Source organism: Bubalus kerabau, chromosome 7, assembly GCF_029407905.1.
Source record: "Bubalus kerabau isolate K-KA32 ecotype Philippines breed swamp buffalo chromosome 7, PCC_UOA_SB_1v2, whole genome shotgun sequence".
Classification (NCBI taxonomy): domain Eukaryota; kingdom Metazoa; phylum Chordata; class Mammalia; order Artiodactyla; family Bovidae; genus Bubalus; species Bubalus kerabau.
Genome location: NC_073630.1, coordinates 39,536,886 through 39,559,887, shown reverse-complemented (window position 1 = coordinate 39,559,887; position 23,002 = coordinate 39,536,886). Strand labels below are relative to the sequence as shown.

The 23,002-nt window shown below is 37.6% G+C and overlaps 1 protein-coding gene across 2 annotated transcripts in view; it reads right to left on the bottom strand.

Annotated features, from left to right (window-relative positions):
• Positions 1 to 22,180, bottom strand: part of METTL14 (methyltransferase 14, N6-adenosine-methyltransferase subunit) — a 38,548-nt gene extending 16,368 nt beyond the window's left edge. The window contains exons 1-7 of one of the 2 annotated variants that reach the window (XM_055588040.1): positions 21,956 to 22,180; positions 17,895 to 17,983; positions 17,165 to 17,252; positions 15,504 to 15,584; positions 15,085 to 15,172; positions 3,083 to 3,173; positions 1,555 to 1,696 (exon numbers count right to left, since the gene is read on the bottom strand). In XM_055588040.1, the coding sequence (XP_055444015.1) occupies positions 1,555 to 1,696; positions 3,083 to 3,173; positions 15,085 to 15,172; positions 15,504 to 15,584; positions 17,165 to 17,252; positions 17,895 to 17,983; positions 21,956 to 22,021 (645 nt within the window). In that variant the 5' untranslated portion in view covers positions 22,022 to 22,180. The remainder of the gene's footprint in view (positions 1 to 1,554; positions 1,697 to 3,082; positions 3,174 to 15,084; positions 15,173 to 15,503; positions 15,585 to 17,164; positions 17,253 to 17,894; positions 17,984 to 21,955) is intronic. The other variant, XM_055588041.1, reaches the window with a different exon arrangement.
• Between the last annotated feature and the right edge of the window lie 822 nt (positions 22,181 to 23,002).

The window sequence follows — 23,002 nt, the reverse complement described above, 5'->3', positions numbered from 1 at the left end:
ACTCATCTGTGACCCATTCTTTTCATATCTTTGCTATGTGACTCTTAAATGTTAAGTTTCCTGAGCCTTTACTGAAAATTCACATTGTATCCTTATTGAGATACTATCTCAAGACACATTCATTTATTCTCATAGGTTTAATATGCTAACCCTTTAAAATCTGTCTTTTAGATGGCCAGATCTTTCTGTTAACTTGCATACTCCTATTACAATCTCCACTTGAATGTCTCTCATATAGCTCTAATCAACACATTCAGCATACCCTAATCTTTCTAATCCTGCTCTCAGCCAGTGATAACTGAACCCATTTATCCCAAGACTCAAAATTCCGTGCATCCTTACCTCTTTCCCTCATCCCAGTCACTAGATCTCACCAGACATACCTACAAAACATTACTGAATTTATCACCTTTCTGTCCTTACTACCATCACCCTAATTCAGGGAACCTTCATCTCCTAACCAGACTACTGCAACCGTCTTCTACCTGCTCTTCCCTCTCCAGTCTTCATTTGCTCTGGACCATCCTTCTCCATACACTAATTAGACCATTTTACTAAACCGGTTAAAGCCCCTCAAAGATTCCTTAATGCCTTCAGGATAAAAGTCCAAGCTTCTAAGAAGACAGCATCTCTAGACAGTCTCCATCTGTGTTTCAACACAATCAACATACATACAGACCTCCATTCTCACCTCTTTGCCTCCTGCTCTTGCTGTGCCTTCAGCTTGGAATTCCTAGCCCAGCCCATTCTCAGTGGCCAATTCTAGCTAATCTGTTCATGCATCACTTCCTCTTCATGTCCCTCAGCTTCCTCAACTTGGTCAGGTTTTTTTTTTTCAGATCACCTTATGCAGTCCTCTATTACTGAACTAACAAAATGATACTGAAATTATCTGTTTAGGTCATTGCTTATCCCATTCAACTGTGTGCTCCTTAAGGCCAAATACTAAGTCTCATTCATCGTTGAATCTCCAGTACCTAGTTGCCTAGTACAGAGTGGTACTCAATAAATATATATTTGCTATTTTTGTTACTGACCAATAAAAACAGATTATTTTATGTAACTCACTGAAGCTATCAGTTAGTTTACTTTTATTTAAGAAAACAGAATTTTACTGCAACTATATAAGACTGAGATTATATATACTTTAAATCTATTATACTCTAAGTTCTTTAACGAGTAAAAATTATGCTAATATATATGTGTGTGTGAATACTCTGACATTCACTGAAACTAATCAAATACAGAAAGCTATCAACCATTCAATCCGTTTTTAGATTTATTTCTAGCTTTACATCCAAGGACTCTAAGATTGGAATTTTAAGGTTTCTACAGACAACTTACTTATTCCCTGCTCAACTTCTGCCTCAAAAAGACAGACCAAAGATATTATAATATTTGTTACTGTACCTTACATCTTCAGCCATAATATATACTATAAATCTATATTTATAATTCCTAAAACAGTATTTATAATATTACTCTCTTATCAAATAAAGATATATTCATTTGAAAAATAAATAATTCATTACAATGTAGAAAGTTTCATCATACATCATCCCAAGTCCAGCATTTTTCATTAGCAGTGATGCCGGTCTCTCTGTAATATTCTTCTAAAGGTGGTTCAAGAAGAATCACATCAAATTTGGGTGTCAGTTCTCTGATGTCAAAGGCTTCTATATCTGCTTGTAAGTACCTATTTGATTAAAGCGTAAAAAGTAAGAGATTACAGATGGTAATGAAAAAAAGTTTCTTAAATATTTCCTAATACTATTTCAAAGTCATCATGAGCTAATAACTAAATACCTTTTTAAGGAGGAATCTCTCCTCAGTATAAACAGTAAAACAATCTACCACTGTTCTTCCTGAGGAGATGGATAGAATCATACTGCAAAGGAAAACCATGATCCCACAGGAACATCCTGAGTATAAACCTCTACCATTTTTTATACTGAAAATCCATACTCAGATGTGAGTGTCTGAGTCCCTTTCCATTATCATCATAATACTTTGAGGAATATCATATTCTTTTTCCTGCAATGGTCTTTTAGAAAAATTGCTTTGTTTTAAATTCCTCCATCTAAAAGTTTCTAAAGATAGACATAATTTTCTTTTGCTAGTTTGTTTGTTAGCAATAACAGTCCTTTCCAGCCACCTAGTATAAATTACTACTAGCCTTTATTTAATGGTTATTTCTACACAGTACGAAGGCATTTCAAATATAAATACACAACACTCTGGGGCTTCCCCGGTGGCTCAGCGGTTAAGAATTCACCTGCAATGCAGAAGACCCAGGTTCAATCCTTAGGTCAGGAAGATCCCCTGGAGGAGGGCATGGCAACCCACTCTAGTTTTCTTGTCCGCATAATCCCATGGACAGAGAAGCCTGGAGGGCTACAGTCCACAGGGTTGCGAAGGGTTGGACACGACTGAAGCAACTTAGCATGCATAAGTTACTTTAAATGTAAAATATTTCTAAATATGATCAATATTAGCCTGTTAAATTTTTTTCTACAAATTCAGTTACCTTTGTGGTTCTTCTAATCATTAATAGCATACATTTTAGCAAATTGTTAAATGTACAAAATGTTCAAAGTAACCTAAAGAGTCTCCAAGTTTAAGGATTATACAGTTTTTGAGGGAAACATTATTCTGTTAGCAAAGGTTAAAATTAATTTTTGTATTCCAAAATGTTAAGAATAGTATCCCTAGATGCCAAGTTATAATTAACTTTCATTTTCTTATTTTCTCTCTCTTAAGTTTTCTAACTTTCTTCAATAAGTAATTTTTGAGAAGAAAAGATATTTAAAAACATTTAAAGACAGTTAAGAATACAACAAATCAGATTTTCTAAGAAAAAATACTTAAAGACACTCTAAATTATCTAGTAAACTGAAAACAAATAAAATGACAACCTACTGTGTACTCAGTGCCAGAGTTTCAAGCTAATACCTTTCGCTATAAAGAAGAAAGAGTGTGTTAACCTTTCAAAGATGCTGAATTTTTTTCAAACTTCAGAAAGGTTACATGACAAAAAGACTAATATTTTAAGCCTGCGTTGGGAACAAAAAACCCCACTTACATAGGAGGAGTGTTAGATTTAGCTATTAACTCATCCTTCAGTCTGATGAGCTCCCGCAGTTTAGGGTATTCTTCAAATCTGTCGGCCAAACCTGGGGAGGAAAAATAGTAAATTCCAAATTTCAATACAATTGAGTATCAGTGAATTCAAAGGTGATGAGCCTGCTCAGGAAAACAAAATAAGACACAACCAACTTATCATTCTCACATCCTTTGTAAAAAAAGTTAGTTTTAAGTATTTTTAAATACTTCATAAACACATTTTATACTTAATGACCCTAATTTCACATGTAGGCAAACACCCAGGTGTTTTAAAGGCCAGATGGTTGAAGTCAATTAACCATTTAATTTTTCAAACTTATTATATTAAATAATCTGCTTAAAATATCAAGTTTAGACATTCTGTTCTTAGGAAAAGAATTTTTTTTTTTTATTCATGCTTTTTTCCTTTTATTTATACTAAACAAACAAAAAACAAAAAAACAACTATCCCAAAGATCTAGTGACTGTTCAGTTTTCCCTTAGTTTGACAGTCAAAGTAGAGAAAATGAAGATTTCTTATCCTTACTACTGACGATCTTAAATGGCTTAAATTATGGACACAATCCCAGAACAAACTGAAGCAGGAAGATAATGAGTCCCTGTTAGTTGATCAGCTCTCACCTCACTCACTCTGATTACTCATCTAAATTGTACTACCAACTCCAAGACAAGTCACTTTCTCTAAGAACATATCCTATATCAGTATTTATAGTTTTAAAGATCTCACATCTCCACATATTATAAACCAAATCCTCATATATATTTTCAAGCTTAGGATCTTCAAAAACACCTCCAAGTCCCAGAAAGGTTAAAAGCAGGAGCCTCATTGTTTCCATGTCCTTAAAAATATTTAAATCTTTGAACCTCAGAAGAGATTTTAGGTAAAATAGCATAATGCCTGTTTAAACAACTGTAGAGGTAAGCAGGGCTTTGAGTATCAAACATTCCTAAAAGATCTTATTTTACTTTATCCTGCTTCCTTACAAGAATCATAATCATCTTAAGTTAAAAACCAAAAGTCCATCTCACAACCCTAATATCAAAGATTAAAAAAAATGAAAGATTTTGTAAAGCGTCCTTATTCAGTGGTTACAGATCAAATTTCAAATGAAACAAGTTTGAAGATTTTATTATATTCGGGTTTCAATCACTGTAGAGTCAGCTCTCAATCATCTACAAAACAGAGGTACAACTTTTTCTCAATCCATAATAGTTTCCTAAGTACATTTTCTTTGCCTCAGAGAAATAAATGTCTTAAAAGCAGAAAGGCCAATAATGAAATTCGGCTATATTACTTATAACCTTAAAAAAAAAGCTTTATTGAAGTATAATTGATAAAAACCTTATACATTAAACTTACATTTAATGGATACAATCTGATGAGGTTTAACATATGCATATAGCTGTGAAACCATAACCACAATCAAGGTAAGACATATTAATAACCTTCAGAAGTTTCTTTGTGTTCCTCTGGTTTTGGTGTGTATGTGCAGTAAGACCCCTTCATGGATCACTGCCTTGTCATGGCGAACAGGCTTGCATAACTCAATGAAGCTATGAGCCATGCTGTGAAGGGCCACCCAAGACAGATAAGTCACAGTGGAGGGTTCTGACAAAATGTGATCCACTGGAGGAGAGAATGGCAAACACTCCAGTATACAAGCCTTGAGAACTCCATGAACTGTATAAAAAGGCAAAAAGATGTGACACTGAAAGATGAGCCGCTCAGGCTGGAAGGTGTCCAATATGCTTCTGGGGAAGAGCAGAGTACAACTACTAATAGCTCCAGAAATAATGAAGCGGCTGGGCCAAAGCGCAAACAACACTCAGTTGTGGATGGGTTTGGTGATGTAAGTAAAATCGGGTGTTTTAAAGGATAGCATTGCATAGGAACCTGGAATGTTAGATTCATGAATCAAGGTAAATTGGACATGGTCAAGCAGGATATGGCAAGAGTAATCATCAACATCTTAGGAATCCATGAAATAAAATGATTGGGAATGGGTGAAATTAATTCAGATAATCATTGGACCTATTACTGTGGACAAGAATCCCTAAGGGAAGCAACCTAGATGTCCATCGACAGATGAATGGATAAAGAATTTGTGCTACATATACTCAGCCATAAAAAGGAATGTATTTGAGTCAGTTCTGATGAGATGGATGAATGTAGATCCTATTATACAGAGTGAAGTGAGCCAGAAAGAGAAAGATAAATATAGTATTCTAACACATATATACAGAATCTGGAAAAATGGTACTGAAGAATTTATTTATAGGGCAGCAATGCAGAAACAGACAGAGAAGTCTTATGGACATGGGGAGAGGGGAGGAGAGGGTGAGATGTATGGAAAGAGTAACATGGAAACTTACATTACCATATGGAAAATAGACAGCCAATGGGAGTTTGCTGTATGTCTCAGAAAACTCAAACAGGGGCTCTGTATCACCTTAGAGGGGTGGGATGGGGAGGGAGATGGGAGGGAGTTTTAAAAGGCAGGGGACATGTGTGTACCTATGGTTGATTTATGTTGAGGTTTGATAGAAAACAACAAAGTTCTGTGAAGCAATTATCCTTCAATAAAAAAATAAGTTAAAAAAATAAAAGAATCCTTAGAAGAAATGGAGTAGCCCTTATAATCAACAAGAGAGTCTGAAATGCAGTACTTGGGTGCAACCTTAAAAATGACAGAATGATTTCAGAATGATTTCAGTTAGTTTTCAAGGCAAACTATTCTACATCACAGTAATCCAAGTCTATGCCCCTACCACTAATACTGAAGAAGCTGATCAGTTCTATGAAGACCTAGAAGACTTCCTAGAACACCAAAAAAAGGATGTCCTATTCATCATAAAGAAAGCCAAGTGCCGAAGAATTGATGCTATTGAACGGTTATTGAAGAAAACTCCTCAGAGTCCCTTGGACTGCAAGGAGATCCAACCAGTCCATCCTAAAGGAAATCAGTCCTAAATATTCATTGGAAGGATTGATGCTGAAGCTGAAACTCCAATACTTGATTCGAAGTATTGGAAGCTACCTGATTCGAAGAACTGACTCACTGGAAAAGACCCTGATGCTGGGAAAGATTGAAGGCAGGAGAAAAAGGGGACAACAGAGGATGAGATGGTTGGATGACATCACTGACTCAATGGACAAGAGTTTGAGTGAACTCTGGGAGTTGGTGATGGCATGGAACTGCATGCTGCAGTTCATGGGATCACAAAGAGTTAGACATGACTGAGTGACTGAACTGAACTGATTCATCATAAGGGACTGGAATGCAAAGTAGGAACTCAAGAGATACCTGAAATAACAGGCAAATTTGGCCTTGGAGTACAAAATGAAGCAGGGCAATGGCTGACAGAATTTTGCCAAGAGAATACTCTTGTCATACCAAACACCCTTTCAAAACAACACAAGAGTTGACTTTATACATGGACATCACCGAATGGTCAATACTGAAATCAGATTGATTACATTCTTCATAGCTGAAGACGGAGAAGCTGTATAGAGTCAAAAAAACAAGACCTGGAGCTGACTGTGGCTCAGATCATCAGCTCCTCATAACAAAATTCAAGCCTAAACTAAAGAAAGTGGGGAAAACTACTAGGCCAGTCAGGTAAGACTTAAATTCCCTATGAACATCAGGGGAGGTGACAAATAAGACTCAAATGATTAGGTCCAGTGAACAGAATGCCTGAAGAACTATGGACAGAGGTCTGTAATACTGTACAGGAGGCAGCAAACAACACCATCCCAATGAAAAAAATGCAAGAAGGCAGGCAGTTGCCTGAGGAGGCTTTACAAATAGCTGAGGAAAGAAGAGAAGAAAAAAGAAAAGGGTGAAATGGAAAGGTTCACCCAAATAAATGCAGAGTTCCAGAAAATAGCAAGAGACCAGAAGGTCTTCTTCAATGAACAGTACAAAGAAATAGAGGAAAACAACAGAAAGCATAAGGCTAGAGATCTCTTCAAGAAGATTGGAAATATCAAAAGAACATTTCATCCAAAGATGGACACAATAAAGGACAGAAACAGTAAAGACCTAATTGAAGCAGAAGAGATCAAGAAGAGATGGAAAAAATACACAGAAGAATTGAACAAAGATCTTAATGACCTGGCTAACCACGATGGTGTAGTCTCTCATTCAGAGTCAGACATCCTGGAGAGAGAAGTCACGTGGGTCTTAGGAAGCACTGCTGCCAAAAAGATAGTGGAGGTGATGAAATTCCAGCAGAGATATTTAAAATCCTAAACGATGATGCTATTAAAGCTCTGCACTCAATAAGTCAGCAAATTTGGAAAATCTAGCAGTGATCACAGGACTGGAAAAGGTCAATCCTCATCCCAACTCCCAAGAAGGACAGTACTAAAGAATGTTCAAACCAATGAACAACTGCACTCAACTCCCATGCTACTAAGGTTATGTTCAAAATCCTCCAAGGCAGGCTTCAGCATTACATGAACCAAGAACTTCCAGAAGTTAAAGCAGGCTGCATTCAGAAAAGGCAGTGGAACCAGAGATCACATTGCCAACCTTCACCGGATCACAGACCAAGCAAGGGAATTCGAGAAAAACATCTATCTCTGTTTCACTGACTACGCTAAAGCCTTTGACTGTGTGGATCATAAAAAACTGTGGAAGACTAAACAGAGGAGAATATCAGACCATATTACCTGTCTCCTGAGAAACCTGTATGCAGGTCAAGAAGCAACAGTTAGAGCCCTTCAGGGAACAACTGACTGGTTCAGGATTGAGAAAGGAGTAGGACAAGGCTGGTATTGTCAACCTTGTTTATTTAACTTATATACAAAGTACATCATTGGAAATACTAGGCTGGATGAGTTACAAGCTGGAATCATGATGGCCAGGAGAAATATCAACAACTTCAGATATGCAAATGATACCACTCTAATGGCAGAGCATAAGAAGGAACTAAAGAGCCTCTTGATGAGGGTGAAAGAGGAGAGTGAAAAAGCTGACTTAAAACTTAATATTAAAAAAACCAAGATCATGGCATCCATTCCCATCACTTCAGGGCAAAGAGATGGGGAAAAGGGGAAAGCAGTGGCAAATTTTCTCTTCTTGGGCTTTAAAATGACCACGGATGGTGACTGCAGCCATAAAATCAGAAGACAACTGCTTCTTGGCAGGAAAGGAAGATGACGGCTTCTTGGCAGGAAAACTACGACAAATCTAGACAGTGTGTTAAAAAGCAAAGACATCACTTGGCCAACAAAGGTCCATATAGTCAATCAAAGCTATGATCTTTCCAGTAGTCATGTACGGATGTGAAAGTTGGACCATATAGAAGTCTGAGCACCAAAGAAGTGATGCTTTTGAATTGGTGCTGGAGAAGACTCTTGAGAGTCTCTTGGAAAGCAAGGAGATCAAACCAAATCAAATCTTAAAGGAAATCAACCATGAAAACTCTTTGGAAGGACTGATGCTAAAGCTGTAGTTCCAATCCTTTGGCGACCTGATGCAAAGAGACGACTCATTAGAAAAGACCCTGATGCTGGGAAAGATTGAAAGCAGGAGAAGAGGGCAACAGAGGATGATGGTTGGATGGCGTCACTAATTCAATGGACATGACTTGGGCGAACTCTGGGAGATGGTGAGGGACAGCGAAGCCTGGCGTGATGCAGTCCGTGGGGTCAAAAAGAGTCAGACACAACTTGGCGACCCAACAAGTATCTTTAAGTAAGATAAAATATGCCCTCTTAAATTTTTTGAAGTATTGTTGACTATGGTCAGCAGTATTGCTGAGTATAGACAATTTGCTATACAGCACATCTATAGAATCTTTTCATCACAGGGCCTGGAATGCAAAGTAGGAAGTCAAGAGATAACTGGAATAACAGGCAAGTCTGGCCTTGGAGTACAAAATGAAGCAGGGCAAAGACTAACAGACTTTTGCCAAGAGAACACACTGGTCATAACAAACACCCTCTTCCAACATCACAAGAGATAACTCTACACATGGACATCACCAGATGGGAAAGATGGAGGAGCTCTTTGCAGCCAAAGACAGAGAAGCTCTATACAGTGAGCAAAAACAAGACCAGGAGCTGACTATGGCTCAGATCATGAACTCCTTATTGCAAAATTCAGACTTAAACTGAAGAAAGTAGGGAAAACCACTAGACCATTCAGGTATGACCCAAATCAAATCCATTATGATTATACAGCGGAAGTGACAAATAGATTCAAGGAATTAGATCTGATAAGAGTGTGCCTGAAGAACTATGGATGGGGTTCATAACATTGTATAGGAGGTAGCGACTAAAATCATCCCAAAGAAAAAGAAATACAACAAGGAAAAATGATTGTCTGAGGAGGCTTTATAAAATAACCGAGAAAAGAAGAGACGTGAAAGGCAAAGGAGAAAAGGAAAGATGTATCCATTTGAATGCAGAGTCCCAAAGAATAGCGAGGAGAGATAAGAAAGCATTCCTAAGTGATCAATGCAAAGAAATAGAGGAAAACAACAGAATGGGAAAGACTAGAGATCTCTTCAAGAAAATCAGAGATACAAAGGAACATTTCATGCAAAGATGGGCACAATAAAGAACATAAACAGTATGGAACAGAAGGAGAAGAGATATAAAAGGAAATGGTAAAAATACACTGAAGAACTTTACAAAAAAGGCCTTAATGACCCAGGTAACCATGATGGTGTGATCTCTCACCTAAAGCCAGACCTCCTGGAGTATGAAGTCAAGTGGGCCTTCAATTCAGTTCAGTCTCTCAGTCGTGTCCGACTCTTTGCAACCCCATGAACTGCAGCACACCAGGCCTCCCTGTCCATCACCAACTCCCGGAGTTCACTCAAACTCACGTCCATCGAGTCAGTGATGCCATCCAGCCATCTCATCCTCTGTCGTCCCCTTCTCCTCCTGCCCCCAATCCCTCCCAGCATCAGACTCTTTTCCAATGAGTCAACTCTTCGCATGAGGTGGCCAAAGTATTGGAGTTTCAGCTTTAGTATCATTCCTTCCAAAGAACACCCAGGACTGATATCCTTTAGAATGGACTGGATGGATCTGCTTGCAGTCCAAGGGACTCTCAAGAGTCTTCTCCAACACCACACTTCAAAAGCATCAATTCTTCAGCGCTCAGCTTTCTTCACAGTCCAACTCTCACATCCATACACGACCACTGGAAAAACTATAGCCTTGACCAGACGGACCTTTGCTGGCAAAGTAATGTCTCTGCTTTTGAATATGTTATCTAGGTTGGTCATAACTTTCCTTCCAAGGAGTAAGCGTCTTTTAATTTCACGGCTTCATTCTTTGGGGTGTGAAGAGAGGTAGTGACTACTTCAATGCAAGGAACCAGGAATTCCAACCAAAGGCAGATGTTTTGTTGTCCTGAAGATTTCAAGGGCATTTATGATACCAGTCAGACATAACAGGCAGCCCGATGGATGCAGATGGGATAGAAGAGCAAACAACTATTAATTGGCTGCTGCTCTGCACAGCTTTTGGGAACCTAGCTTCCTGACAAGGGATCAAACCTGTGACTGCTGCAGTGGAAGCTCAGCGCTAACCATTGGACCCCAGGAAATTCTCTAGCTTTCTATTTTAATAAATGTTTATAAAAAAAAAAATAATAATAATAATAATTTCATGGCTTCAGTCACCATCTGCAGTGATTTTGGAGCCCAAAAAATAAAGTCTGACACTGTTTCCACTGTTTCCCCATCTATTTCCCATGAAGTGATGGGACCAGATGCCATGATCTTCATTTTCTGAATGTTGAGCTTTAAGCCAAACTTTTTCACTCTCCTCTTTCACTTTCATCAAGAGGCTTTTTAGTTCCTCTTCACTTTCTGCCATAAGGTGGTGTCATCTGCATATCTGAGGTTATTGATATTTCTCCCAGCAATCTTGATTCCAGCTTGTGCTTCTTCCTTAGGAAGTAGTAATATAAACAAAGCTAGTGGAGGTGATGGAATTCTAGCTGAGCTATTTCAAATTCTAAAAGATAATATGCCAGCAAATTTGGAAAACTCAGGAGTGGCCACAGGACTGGAAAAGATCAGTTTTCATTCCAATCCCAAAGAAAGGCAATGCCAAAGAATGTTCAAACTACCACACAATTCACTCATTTCACATACTAGCAAGGTAATACTCAAAATCCTTCAAGCTAGGCTTCAGTAGTACACAAATCGAGAACTTCCAGATTTCTCAATGTACAAGCTGTATTTAGGAAAGGCACAGGAACCAGAAATCACACTGCCAACATCCTTTGGATCAGAGGAAAAAGCAAGGGAATTTCAGAAAAACATCTACTTCTGCTTTATTGACTACACTAAAGCCTTCAACTGTGTGCATCAGAAGAAACTGTAGAAAATTCTTCAAGAGATGGGACTACCAGACCACCTTACCTGCCTCCTGAGAAACCTGTATACAGGTCAAGAAGCAACATTTAGAACAGGACATGGCACAACAGACTGGTTCCAAATTGCAAAGAGTTCGTCAAGGCTGTATATTGTCACCCTGCTTATTTAACTTATATGCAGAGTACATCATGTGAAATGAAGAGCTGGTTGAATCACAAGCTGAAATCAAGATTGCCAGGAAAAATATCAGATATGCAGATGACACCACTCCAACAGCAGAAAGCAAAGAGGAACCAAAGAGTCTCTTAAAGAAGGTGAAAGAGGAGAGTGAAAAAGCTGACTTAAAACCTAACATTCAAAAAACTACAATAATGGCATCTGGTCCCATCACTTCATGGCAAACAGGGGAAAAAAATGGAAACAGTGATAGACTTTATTTCCTGGGCTATAAACTATTACAAACCTAGACAGTGTATTAAAAAGCAGAGATATCACTTTGCTGACAAAGGTCCATATAGTCCAAGTTGTGGTTTTTCCAGTAGTCACACAGGGCTATGAGAGTTGCACTATTAAAGGCTGAGCACTGAAGAATTGATGCTTCTGAAATGTGGTGATGAAAAAGACTCTTGAGATCCCTTGGATAGCAAGGAGATCAAACCAGTCAATCCTAAAGGAAATTAACCCTGAATATTCATCAGAAGGACTGATGCTAAAGCTGAACCTCCTAATACTCTCGCCACTTGATGAAAAGAGCCAACTCAGTAGAAAAGTGATGCTGGGAAAGATTGACGGCAGGAGGAGAAAGGGGAGGCAGAGCTTGAGATAGCTGGATGGCATCACCAAGTCGATAGACATGAGTTTGAGCAAATTCCAGGAGACAGTGAAGGACAGGGAAGCCTTGCATGGTGTGGTCCATGGGGTCAAAGAGTCAGACATGACTGAGCAACTGAACAACAAGATCTACAGAATTAATTTATCTTGCATAGCAGAAACTTTATGCCAACTGCACAACAACTTCTCATTTTCCTCTCTCTCTAGCCTCTGACAACCACTGCTGTGTTCTCTTCTATGAGAATCACTATTTTAGGTAGCTCATAAAAGGGTATGTATTTATATATGTACTACTGATATTTTAAGTGCCTCTTTAAGTGTGTGCATTTTTGTCATTCTGTAACTGGCCTATCTCACCATTATTATTATTACTTTTTGCACTACATCTAAATTGTGACCATGAAAACATTAAAATCAGTTTCTACATGTTGCTTATAAGCAAAAAAAGAAAAAGTATATTGGATTACATCAAAATAAAATTTTTGTGTGGCAAATGGCACTATCAAAGAAGTGAAAAGACAACCCACAGAATGGGAGAAAACATTTGCAAATCATACATCTGATAAAGGACTTACACTGAGAATATATAAAGAACTCTTACAATAAAAGTCAAATACCAAAAAAAAAGCTTTTAGACATTTCTCCAAAATGGATATTTAAATGGAAAATAAGCATAGAAAAAGATTTTTAATATTGTTAGTCAGTAGGGAAATGCAGATCAAAACTACAACGAAGGAATGGGAACTGACTGCTAATGACTGAGTACTAAGTTTCTTTAGGGGAGATAAAAATGTTCTGAGGATGTGTAATATTGTTGGTAGGAATGTAAATTGGTTGCAGCAACTGTGGAAAACAGTACAGAACTATCATACTGTTTTCTCAAAAAACTAAAAATAGAAGTAACTATATGAATACAGAAATTCCACTCCTGGGTATGTATCTTAAGAAAACAAAAATACTAATTCAAAAAGACACATGCACCAATGTTCTTAGCAGCATTATTTACAATAGCCAAGATATGGAAGCAACCTAAGTGCCCATCAACATATGAAAGGATAAAGAAGATGTGGTACATATACATATGCAATGGAATACTACTCAGCCATAAAAAAAAGTGATTTTTTTTTTTTTTTTTCCACCATTTGCAACAACATGGAGGATAATATGCTTGGTGAAATAAGTCAGAAAGACAGATACCATGTGAAATCTAAAAAATAAAGAGCAACCTAGTGAATATAACAAAAAGAAACAGATTCAGAAAACAAGTTAGTGGTACCAGTTGGGGATAGAAGAGGCAGAGCAAAACTGAGGAGGGGACTAAGAAATACAAATTTCTCTCTATATAATAAATAAGTTACAAGCATAATGTTCAGCAGAGAGAATACAGCCAATATTTTACATTAACCATAAATGAAGTATAAACTTTAAAAACTGTGAACCACTATTTGTACATCTAAAACTTATATAATATTGTAAGTCAACTATACCTCAATTTTAAAAAAAAGGTCTAAAATTAGATGGTGGTGATGGCTGCACAAACCTGTAGACACTTTACAAAATTAAATTATATTCTTTAAATGGGTGAATTGTATAGTGTATGAATTATCTTAATCAAGCTATTTTCAAAACTGCAGGGATACTGCCTCTGATGAGCATACTGGTAGACTGAACACAGCTGAGGAAAGAATATGAGCTTGAGGATATCTCAAGAGAAATCTCAAAAACTGAAAAGTAAAGGGAACAAAAATTGGGGGGGAAAAAAGACTATCCAAGGAACATGAGATAACTGCAAAAGGTGTAATGGAAATATCAGAAGAAAAAACCACAGGAACAGAAGAAATATCTGAATCAATAATAACTGAGGGGACTTCCCTGGTGGTCCAGTCGTTAAGAGTCCACCTTGCAATTCAGGGATGATGGTTCGATCCCTGGTTGGGGAACTAAGACCCCACATGCGGCAGGACAACTAAGTCCATGTGCCACACTACTGAGCCACAACAGTGAGCTCACATGCCACAACTAAGATCTGAAGAAATCAAATAAGCAAATAAAACAATGACTAAACATTTCACAAATTAATGTCAGACATCAAACCCCATATATAGGAAGCTCAGAGAGTACCAAACAGGATACATACCAAAAAAAAAGAAAAAAGAAAACCTCAACTATACCTACGCATATCATTTTCAAGCTATAAAATAAAAGTTCTGAAAGAAACCAGGAAAAAAAAAAAAACTACTATGGCACAAAGTTAAGAATTATATCCAACTTCTCAGAAAAAAGCAAGCAAAAAGAGAGTGAAGTAAAATATTTAAAGTACTGGAAGAAAGAAAACACCAATTCAGAATTCTGTACTTTACAAAATTAATCTTTCAAAAGTAAAGGAGAAATAAAGACTTTCTCAGAGAAACAAAAACAGGGAATTTGTTGCTAGTAGGCCTATCTTGCAAGAAATGTTAAAAAAAAAAATTCTTAGAGGAAAGGAAAATGACATAGGTCAAAAAATCAGATTTACCTAAAGAAAGGAAGAGCATCAAAGAAGGAATAAAGGCAAAATAAAAATGAGGGATAATCACAGAAACAAAATGAAGGAAAGGAAGGAAGAAGGAAAAAATCAACACTGCTTGATGGAAAAAGAGCGTGTACAATAAGTACTATGAATGGAAAGGGGAAGCCAAGTCAGGAAAAAGTAATTTTGTTAGAAATAAACCTCAAAATGGATAAATTACATGCACGTAACCGGCAGCCAGCAATCGCATATCCCCAACAAATCAGACATACCTACATCCCTGATGAAATTCTGGGGTCTATGTCCAGTGTCTACAAAATGTTGGCAGTAATCATTATGGGGATTTAAACTCTGTGTTCCCTAAAGAAAAAGTCAAAATTAAATTAATAGCTTTCACTCTGGTGGCAGATACATTAACTCGGAGCTTTATATTTTATTATGAGGCCAAGCAAAATATAAGCTAACTGATAGATTTAAAAAATAAAAAACACCACTACTAAAATGATAGTTTATAATTCAGTTATCTACAGATATTAATAGCCAAGCATCAGAAGAACATTTCATGAATAATTTTAAATATTTTATACTAATAATGATCCTTCAATAACTGAAAAAAAATCTTAAACATATTTCAAATCTTTTCAGGCACAAAGCTGAAACATGAAAAGTTAAAGATTTGAAAATTATTTACCTTAAGAAAAGTACTAGAATCTTTATAAATCTCTTCTTCATATGGCAAATTTTCTTCCTCCTGTTGCATTTCTACTTCATCCTTAAAAAAGAAAGATTAAGTAGATATTTTATGTATAAGAGGAATCTTATGTATTATATTGTGTTAACATTCATAAATATTTTATTTCCCTAAGACATAAATTTTTCAAATTACCATTAAAGTCAAACATTGAAGTCTTTGCTTTCTCATCATTAGCTTTGTTTATAATAAAAATTTCCTTTTCATTCTCAATAATAACTGTCTATAACTACTAATTTTATTGACTAAGTTATCTAGATTTACCTTAGATATAAAACTTTAAATTATTAGAATTTGGCTTAACTCATGAAAGATAGGTCCACCAATGGGGCAATTTTACTTCTACTAGAGCAAACCAAAAGAAATCGCTATTTTATAGGTCAAAAATGTTAAAATATGAGGAACTGTACATGCTTTAATCTAACATAATCACAACATATTTAACATATTTAAGTTATATATTAGGATATATCAAATGCAACCAACACACAATATTGTTTCGCTAAGTTGTGTCCAACTCTTTGCAACCGCATGGACTGTAGCCTGCCAGGCCCCTCTGTCCATGGGATTTCCTAGGCAATACTGGAGTGGGTTGCCAGTTCCCCCTCCAAGGGATCTTTGAAACCCAGGGATTGAACCCTCATCTCTTATGTCTCCTGCACTGGCAGGCACATTCTTTACCACTAAGCCACCAGGGAAGCCCAACACACAACATAGTTTTTATGAAATTAGGTAATTATACTTAAGAGATTTACTGAAACTATTTATTCTCTTCTGTTAAATATTGTATAACAATTAATTTGAAAAAATGGAGATAGGTTATTTGCCCTTTACTTTTTTTTCCACCTAAATAATGCAACTACAAGTTCAGAAGTTGGGTTTTTTCTCTTGGGCCTCTGTTAGAAATGCTTCTACACTGCTATCTAGCCCATGAATTCTCAAAATATTTTAACTGCACTACCTTATATTGTTAAGATGTAACAACACAACTCTTAAAAGATAGCACTGTAGCCTCCTGAAAACTGATCCAATTATCCAACGTTTCTGGTACATTTAACTCCTTGCTCTTATTTAAGAATGTTGTTGCCTAGAGCTTACTAGTGGAGAAGGCAATGGCACCCCACTCCAGTACTCTTGCCTGGAAAATCCCATGGAGGGAGGAGCCCCAGTGGGCTGCGGTCCATGGGATCGCTAAGAGTTAGACACGACTGAGCGACTTCACTTTCACTTTTCGCCTTCATGCATTGGAGAAGGAAATGGCAACCCACTCCATTGTTCTTGCCTGGAGAGTCCCGGGGACGGTGGAGCCAGGTGGGCTGCTGTCTCTGGGGTCGCACAGAGTCAGACACGACTGAAGTGACTTAGCAGAGAGCTTACTAGGCATTACACTTAGTGCTTTACATACATCACCTGATTTAACCCACATACCTCTTCTATTAAAATGAGTAAACTGATATAAATGGTGACATATATGCTAATGACATTATTCAGTATTTTGTCAAAATTCAACTTTTGTCAAATTTGTTTTCCTAGATAAGACTCTACAGATTGTAAGGACTTATTTTTTTCTTGACCAAAACATTGTCCTATTCTCTACTTGCCTTATATTCTTCCATCTTGTCTTCATCTGTCTCTCCTTCATCCTGATACTTACGTTTTGCATTTGGAGCAGAGGTATCATAGGAAGCCCTGAAAATTAAAACTGAAATATCACTCACAAATACATAAGATGTATACATGTATTCATAATATTAAAGAACAGTTTTACAGAGACAGAATAAGGCAAATTTTTCCTAACTAAACAGTATCCATTCACTTGGTTTATAAATTTTAAAAGTATCATAACCTGATTAATAACTCTGTACTTTATTTTTGAGAAAGCAACCAAATGAGAAAATAAGTTTTTATAAGGTATGTATGGCAAAGAGAAATTTCTACATATCATTCTAATCTGTCTTGAGTGAAACTGATGTTCTGGTTGGTTACTACAATACTGAAAAATTCTAAATGCTTTATGAACTATCAAATGAATACCACTTTTAGGGTACAGTACTTTTTCTAAAATAAGGATTTTTAAAATAAAATTATATATGGTACATAAGCTAATTCTCAGCTTAATATTCCATTTTCTAACTAGTTCATAAATGAGAACTTATATTCAGAAAATAAGCATTTCATAATTCACAGAAAATAAAAATCAATGTTTTCCAAATTGGTATGCTGATGCTTATCATAACAACACACTTGATACCTAAGATTATTGTTTATTAAAGCAATGATCCTTTTGCAAATATTAACATATCATTTATAAAAAGCCATTATTCTACTGACCTGCAAGTTTCTCTTGTTTCAGCAATTTCTCTCTGCTCATCTTTGCTATTTAACACAGCACCGATGCTGTCGGCACTTTCAGCTCCCAACTGAGAAAAGGCAAAACTCAACATGAGAACACAACACGCTAAGCATCCTTTCTAGCCATTTGCAGCAGCATTTAATACATCAAATATTAAAAAAAAATAATAATTCCTAACTACCATAGCAAGCAAATGGACTATTTACCTTCCAGGAAAAACAGAAAGTACCTTGAAACAAAATCACGTTATTTAAGAATGATTTCAACAGCTGAAAAGTATTTTATGCTTTAAGTTATACTGAAATCAAAACAATTAACTTGAGCCAATCTTCTTTTAAAGTAAATAATAAAATATGGTTTAGCAGTAGTAACCAAAAAAAAAAAAAGCAGCTAACAGTGTTTATAGTTTGATAGGCATTATGTTAAACACTTTTCATGATTCTGTGTACCATACCTTATTTATTTTATACAGTACATATACTTCATGTGCTATACCTTATTTATCCCATACTGTAATAAAATTGGTTTTCTTCAAGCCAAGTCTTTATATAATGATTACAGGCACAATACTAAACTTTCCAAATACCTGAAAAATAGTTATGCAAATTATGGCTGGCAGTTGCGGAAATTTTGCAAAATACAAATGTAAACAAATAACTAGTTGAGATAAGTCTGGCTACAAACTGTGGCATCAATTCATGGAAAACTTAAAAACCAAACCAAAGGTATAGAAAGCAATTTATAGGCCATGAGGAATCACTTAATATTTTTAAGCACAAGAAGAGCATGAGGAAGTCTGCATTAGATAGTCCCTTGAGCTCACAAAGGTGAGAAAGCACACTAGAGCCCAGCCTTTATTAAACAATTTTTATTACACAATTATATTAATTCCCACTGCCTCTTTAGACTATTCCATGAGTCCCCTAAGGTTTCTCCAATGATAAATCTCTTCCAATATATTAACTGTTCCTGATATTTTAACTCTTCCATAAAATTTTCCTGACCCCTACTCTGTTTCATCGGAAAACACATCTACTTCCTGTAGGGGAAATGCCTTTTAACCTTCTTCCCATGAAAGTGACTGACTCCACTCCCTTCAGTTCTCAGATAAATACAAGTCACTTTCTCAGAGAGTTCTTCCATGAACACTAGAGAGAGAAAATAGGTAGTCTCCTTCCATTTTTCTCTTATCTCATTTGCTTATTCAGATCATAGTTCTCATTCAGATCAAAATACAAACTAATTTTGTTTTACTTTTGTTTATTCCCTATTTTATATTTGTACACCTCAATTATTTTATGTTCACTTTTGTCTACTTCTCCCCCTACTGAATTGTTAGCTCATTGAGGAAGAACTCTGTCCTGTTGATATCTAATGTTCAAGAGCTATTATAAAGTCTGACTTGTAATAGATGCTCAATAAATATGTGAATAAACCAATGAGATTTCTTGCCAAGGCCTAAATTAGAATACGATGTTTTATAAGACAAACGTTTTAAATCAAATTGTGCTTACATACATAATCGTTTTCTTGTGTTCCAACTTTTTTTTTTTAATTGTGGAATGACTGGAGTAATTAAACAGACTTTCCATTGTGGGTGTGTATTTGTATGCGCTCAGTTGTGTTCGATTCTTTGTGATTCCCCCTTGACTGCAGCCCACCAGGCTACTCTGTCCATGGAATTTTCCAAGCAAGAATACTGGAGTGGGTTGTCATTTCCACTGTGGTAGCATTAAATATATTATTTGAATAATTATGACAATTTGGTATCCTTTGAAAGTATACTAACTTTTAAAAACAAAGCTACAAGTTAAAGAGCAGGTGTAAATTACTGGTGGCAGCATCAATGGCCACATCATAGTGTGTGCCTATACACTGCATCTGATCTCTTCAGCCAAAAGCAAATCAAGCAAATTATATACGTTGAGTTGTGCTCTACTTTGAAGTTCATGAATCAACAAAAACTTATTAAAAACTAACTTTGGGTAAGAAACAAAGTTAGGGAAGAAGATTAACCCAACTGGAATTGTATGAGTTAGTGATGTACGGCAGTGGCCTTAACATTCAGTCAGGACAATGGACGCACAGAGCGAGAAAAGCCTAAACCAGGGAGTTCCAGACCAAGTTCTGCCCTGGGCTGTGCCATAAAGGATAGACAGAAATCAGAAAGACGCTTCTTAAAAATTACAAAGTCTATATTACACAAATAACTTTCTGGAGAGCAACTGGTCTGTCTTGTTCACATAGTAAGTGAAAAAAAGGCTTCTGGTAAAGTGGAAATCTACCATTGATTATATTGGCCATCCTCACCCAGGTGGAATGGCTTCTAACCAGTTATTTTAGATGGTTAGAAGGTGTACTGGAAAGAGCACAGAAAGGCCTAAGACTGAAGCTGGAAAACTTAAGTTTTATCATCTTCAGCATGTAAGGTAAATTCTTTGTGCTTTATTTTCTTCACCTATAAGATCCAGATAGCACCTGACTTGTATGATAAAATAACATACGTAAAAGTTTGTCAAGTCCCTTGACACATACAACGGACTTAATAAACGGCAACCATTATTAAATGCTCTACACTGTGTAAGTTCTCTAAAGGTAGGATAACCTATTATTCATAGTGGACTTACCAACATCTACAAGAGTTCCTGTACACAGTAAGATATTCAAGAAATAATTGTTTATGTATGTATCTTGAGTCAAATATATAGGTCTGAATTCAAAACTTAAGTGTAAAAATCTTACTTGGTTGTAATAAAGAGCCACTGGACATTTTCAAACATAACATGATAAAAGCAACTGGGATAAAGAAGGCTTGAAAAAGATATCTGATTTGTCAAAAAATCATAATGTCAGAGGCACAGAAACAGATCTAATTCCAAACACCCACTTTTTTTTTTTTTTTTTGGGCTTACACCACGGGGCTTAAGGGATCTTAGTTCCCAGACCAGGGACTGAACCCAGGCCACAGCCATGAAATCACAGAGTCCTAACCACTGGACCAACAGAGAAGTCCCTAAACACCGACATTTTAAACACTATATCATAAACCTTTTCATCGTGTCATGAAAGAAGCTATATCTTTGATTTTCATTTAGCAAAACCAAGATTCATTAGAGAAAAAAAAAAAAAAAAAAACTATTTTCGAACAACTATTAAGATTCCTCATTAAAGCTTATGAGCATTTCCCCCATCAGTTACTGACCCGAGAGGCAGAAAGGAAAACACAGCCTCTGACTTTAAACAAAGGTGTGCATCTGCATTTTCTGCACGTGTACTCTACTAATCAGCACGCGTCAACTTACACGCAAGCAGCGCTGAAGACAAGCTTTGGAGAGACAAACCAGGGTTCAACTGACTGGCCTAGCGGTTAACGACTCGGGGGAAAAATTCGTTAGCCACCGGCGCCCGTGTTTCATTATGTGAAGATAATGCTACCTCTGAGAGATTTGTTGTGACTGAGTAAATAATTCAAACATTTAGCTGTGGGTAATGACGAGGATACCGTATACAGCACAGTCGACTGCAACACCCATGATGCAAAACCTAAAATTTACACCCAGGCTACTTCCAATGCGGTCTTTAGATATTATCCCAGAAAAAAACACTGTAAACCCATTTCGCAATGAAGCCACAAGCTCATGAATCAGGCGCTGATACGAGAAAAGTAAGACACAAAAGACCATTTAAAAAGTGAAGAGAAACTGAGGAGCTAACGAGTCCCCTTTCCTCGCGTGAACTGCGATAACTTACACACAAACACCAAAGTTTTGTATCCTCATCACTGAGGATGCCAGGCACCTGGCGGGCATTCCATACATGCTGCTGAAGACCAGGCGTGGCGGTCGCTTTAGTACCGCCGCCAAGGACCACAGCATGAAAGGGGAACGATTCGGGGTACAGAGGTTAGAGAGGTCCTGGGATTAAAGTCGCGAGACCAGAAAGGGCTGCCGTGTGGCAGGTTGAGGAGACGGAAAAACGGGGAGAGAGGGGCGAGGAACGCGGCGCACGCGCATTCGCGACCCCTCCCTGGGCCGCGGACCTGCTGCGCGAGAAGCTGTCGACGTAACTTCTGCCGCTCCCGGATCTCCTGCAAGCGGCTGTCCATGTCCCGACTTGTCTTCCACTACCTCGAAAACCTGGCAATTAGCGGATGAACCCTTGCTCCAATTTCTCTTCGGAATCTGTGGATCACAAAATTTTCCAGCCGCTTCAGGAGGCGGGTACCCAATACCCTCTCCTCAGTAGGTGTTTCCGGCGCGGCCGGAATTTTGCGCCACGAAGCCCGGAAATCCCGCCTCCCCCTGGACGCCCGCGATTTGACGTTATTTAGCAGAGGCCCAATGAATGTCCTGCGGCGCCCGGGGTTTCACGGAAGGTGCCCGCGCTTCCGAGAGCGCGGGCTGTCAGAGTGGTGCGGGCTGGTGACCTGCCCTCTCACTGTCCTCTCCTGGGACTGCAGGCTTCCTAGGTCTGTTAGCACTGTTTCCGAGTTGTGGGCTGTATTGTTACTTTTCCAGTGACTCCCCAGTGGCCGGTGCTGGCGTTTTAAAAATTGCTGGATACCAGGTTTTTTTGCTAAAAGCACAGACTCGAGTCCGATTGCCGGATTTAAACCTGGGACTGTCCTTTACTAGCTGAATGGCCTTGGCTAGTTAATCACCCTCTGTGTGCCTCTAGTTTTCTCATTTGTACAGTGGGAGTGATAAGAGGGCCTACTTCACAGAGTTGAAGATAGAAAGAATAAGCAGAACTAGGAGCATACCACCATGGAGATGTTTATTGAGATTTTTATTATTACTTATATTTCCCTTTAGGCAGGGAACAACAGTGCAGGAGACATAAGAGACACGGGTTCGATCCCTGGGTCAGGAAGATTCCCCTGGAGGAGGGCACAGCAACCCACTCCAGTTTTCTTTTCTGGAGAATCCCATGGACAGAGAAACCTCGCAGAGTTGGACAGGACTGAGCGACTAACACTTTCACTTTGATTTTTTTGTCCTCTATTACAGTTCAGTTCAGTTCAGTCGCTCAGTCATGTCTGACTCTTTGGGACCCCATGAACCACAGCACGCCAGGCCTCCCTGTC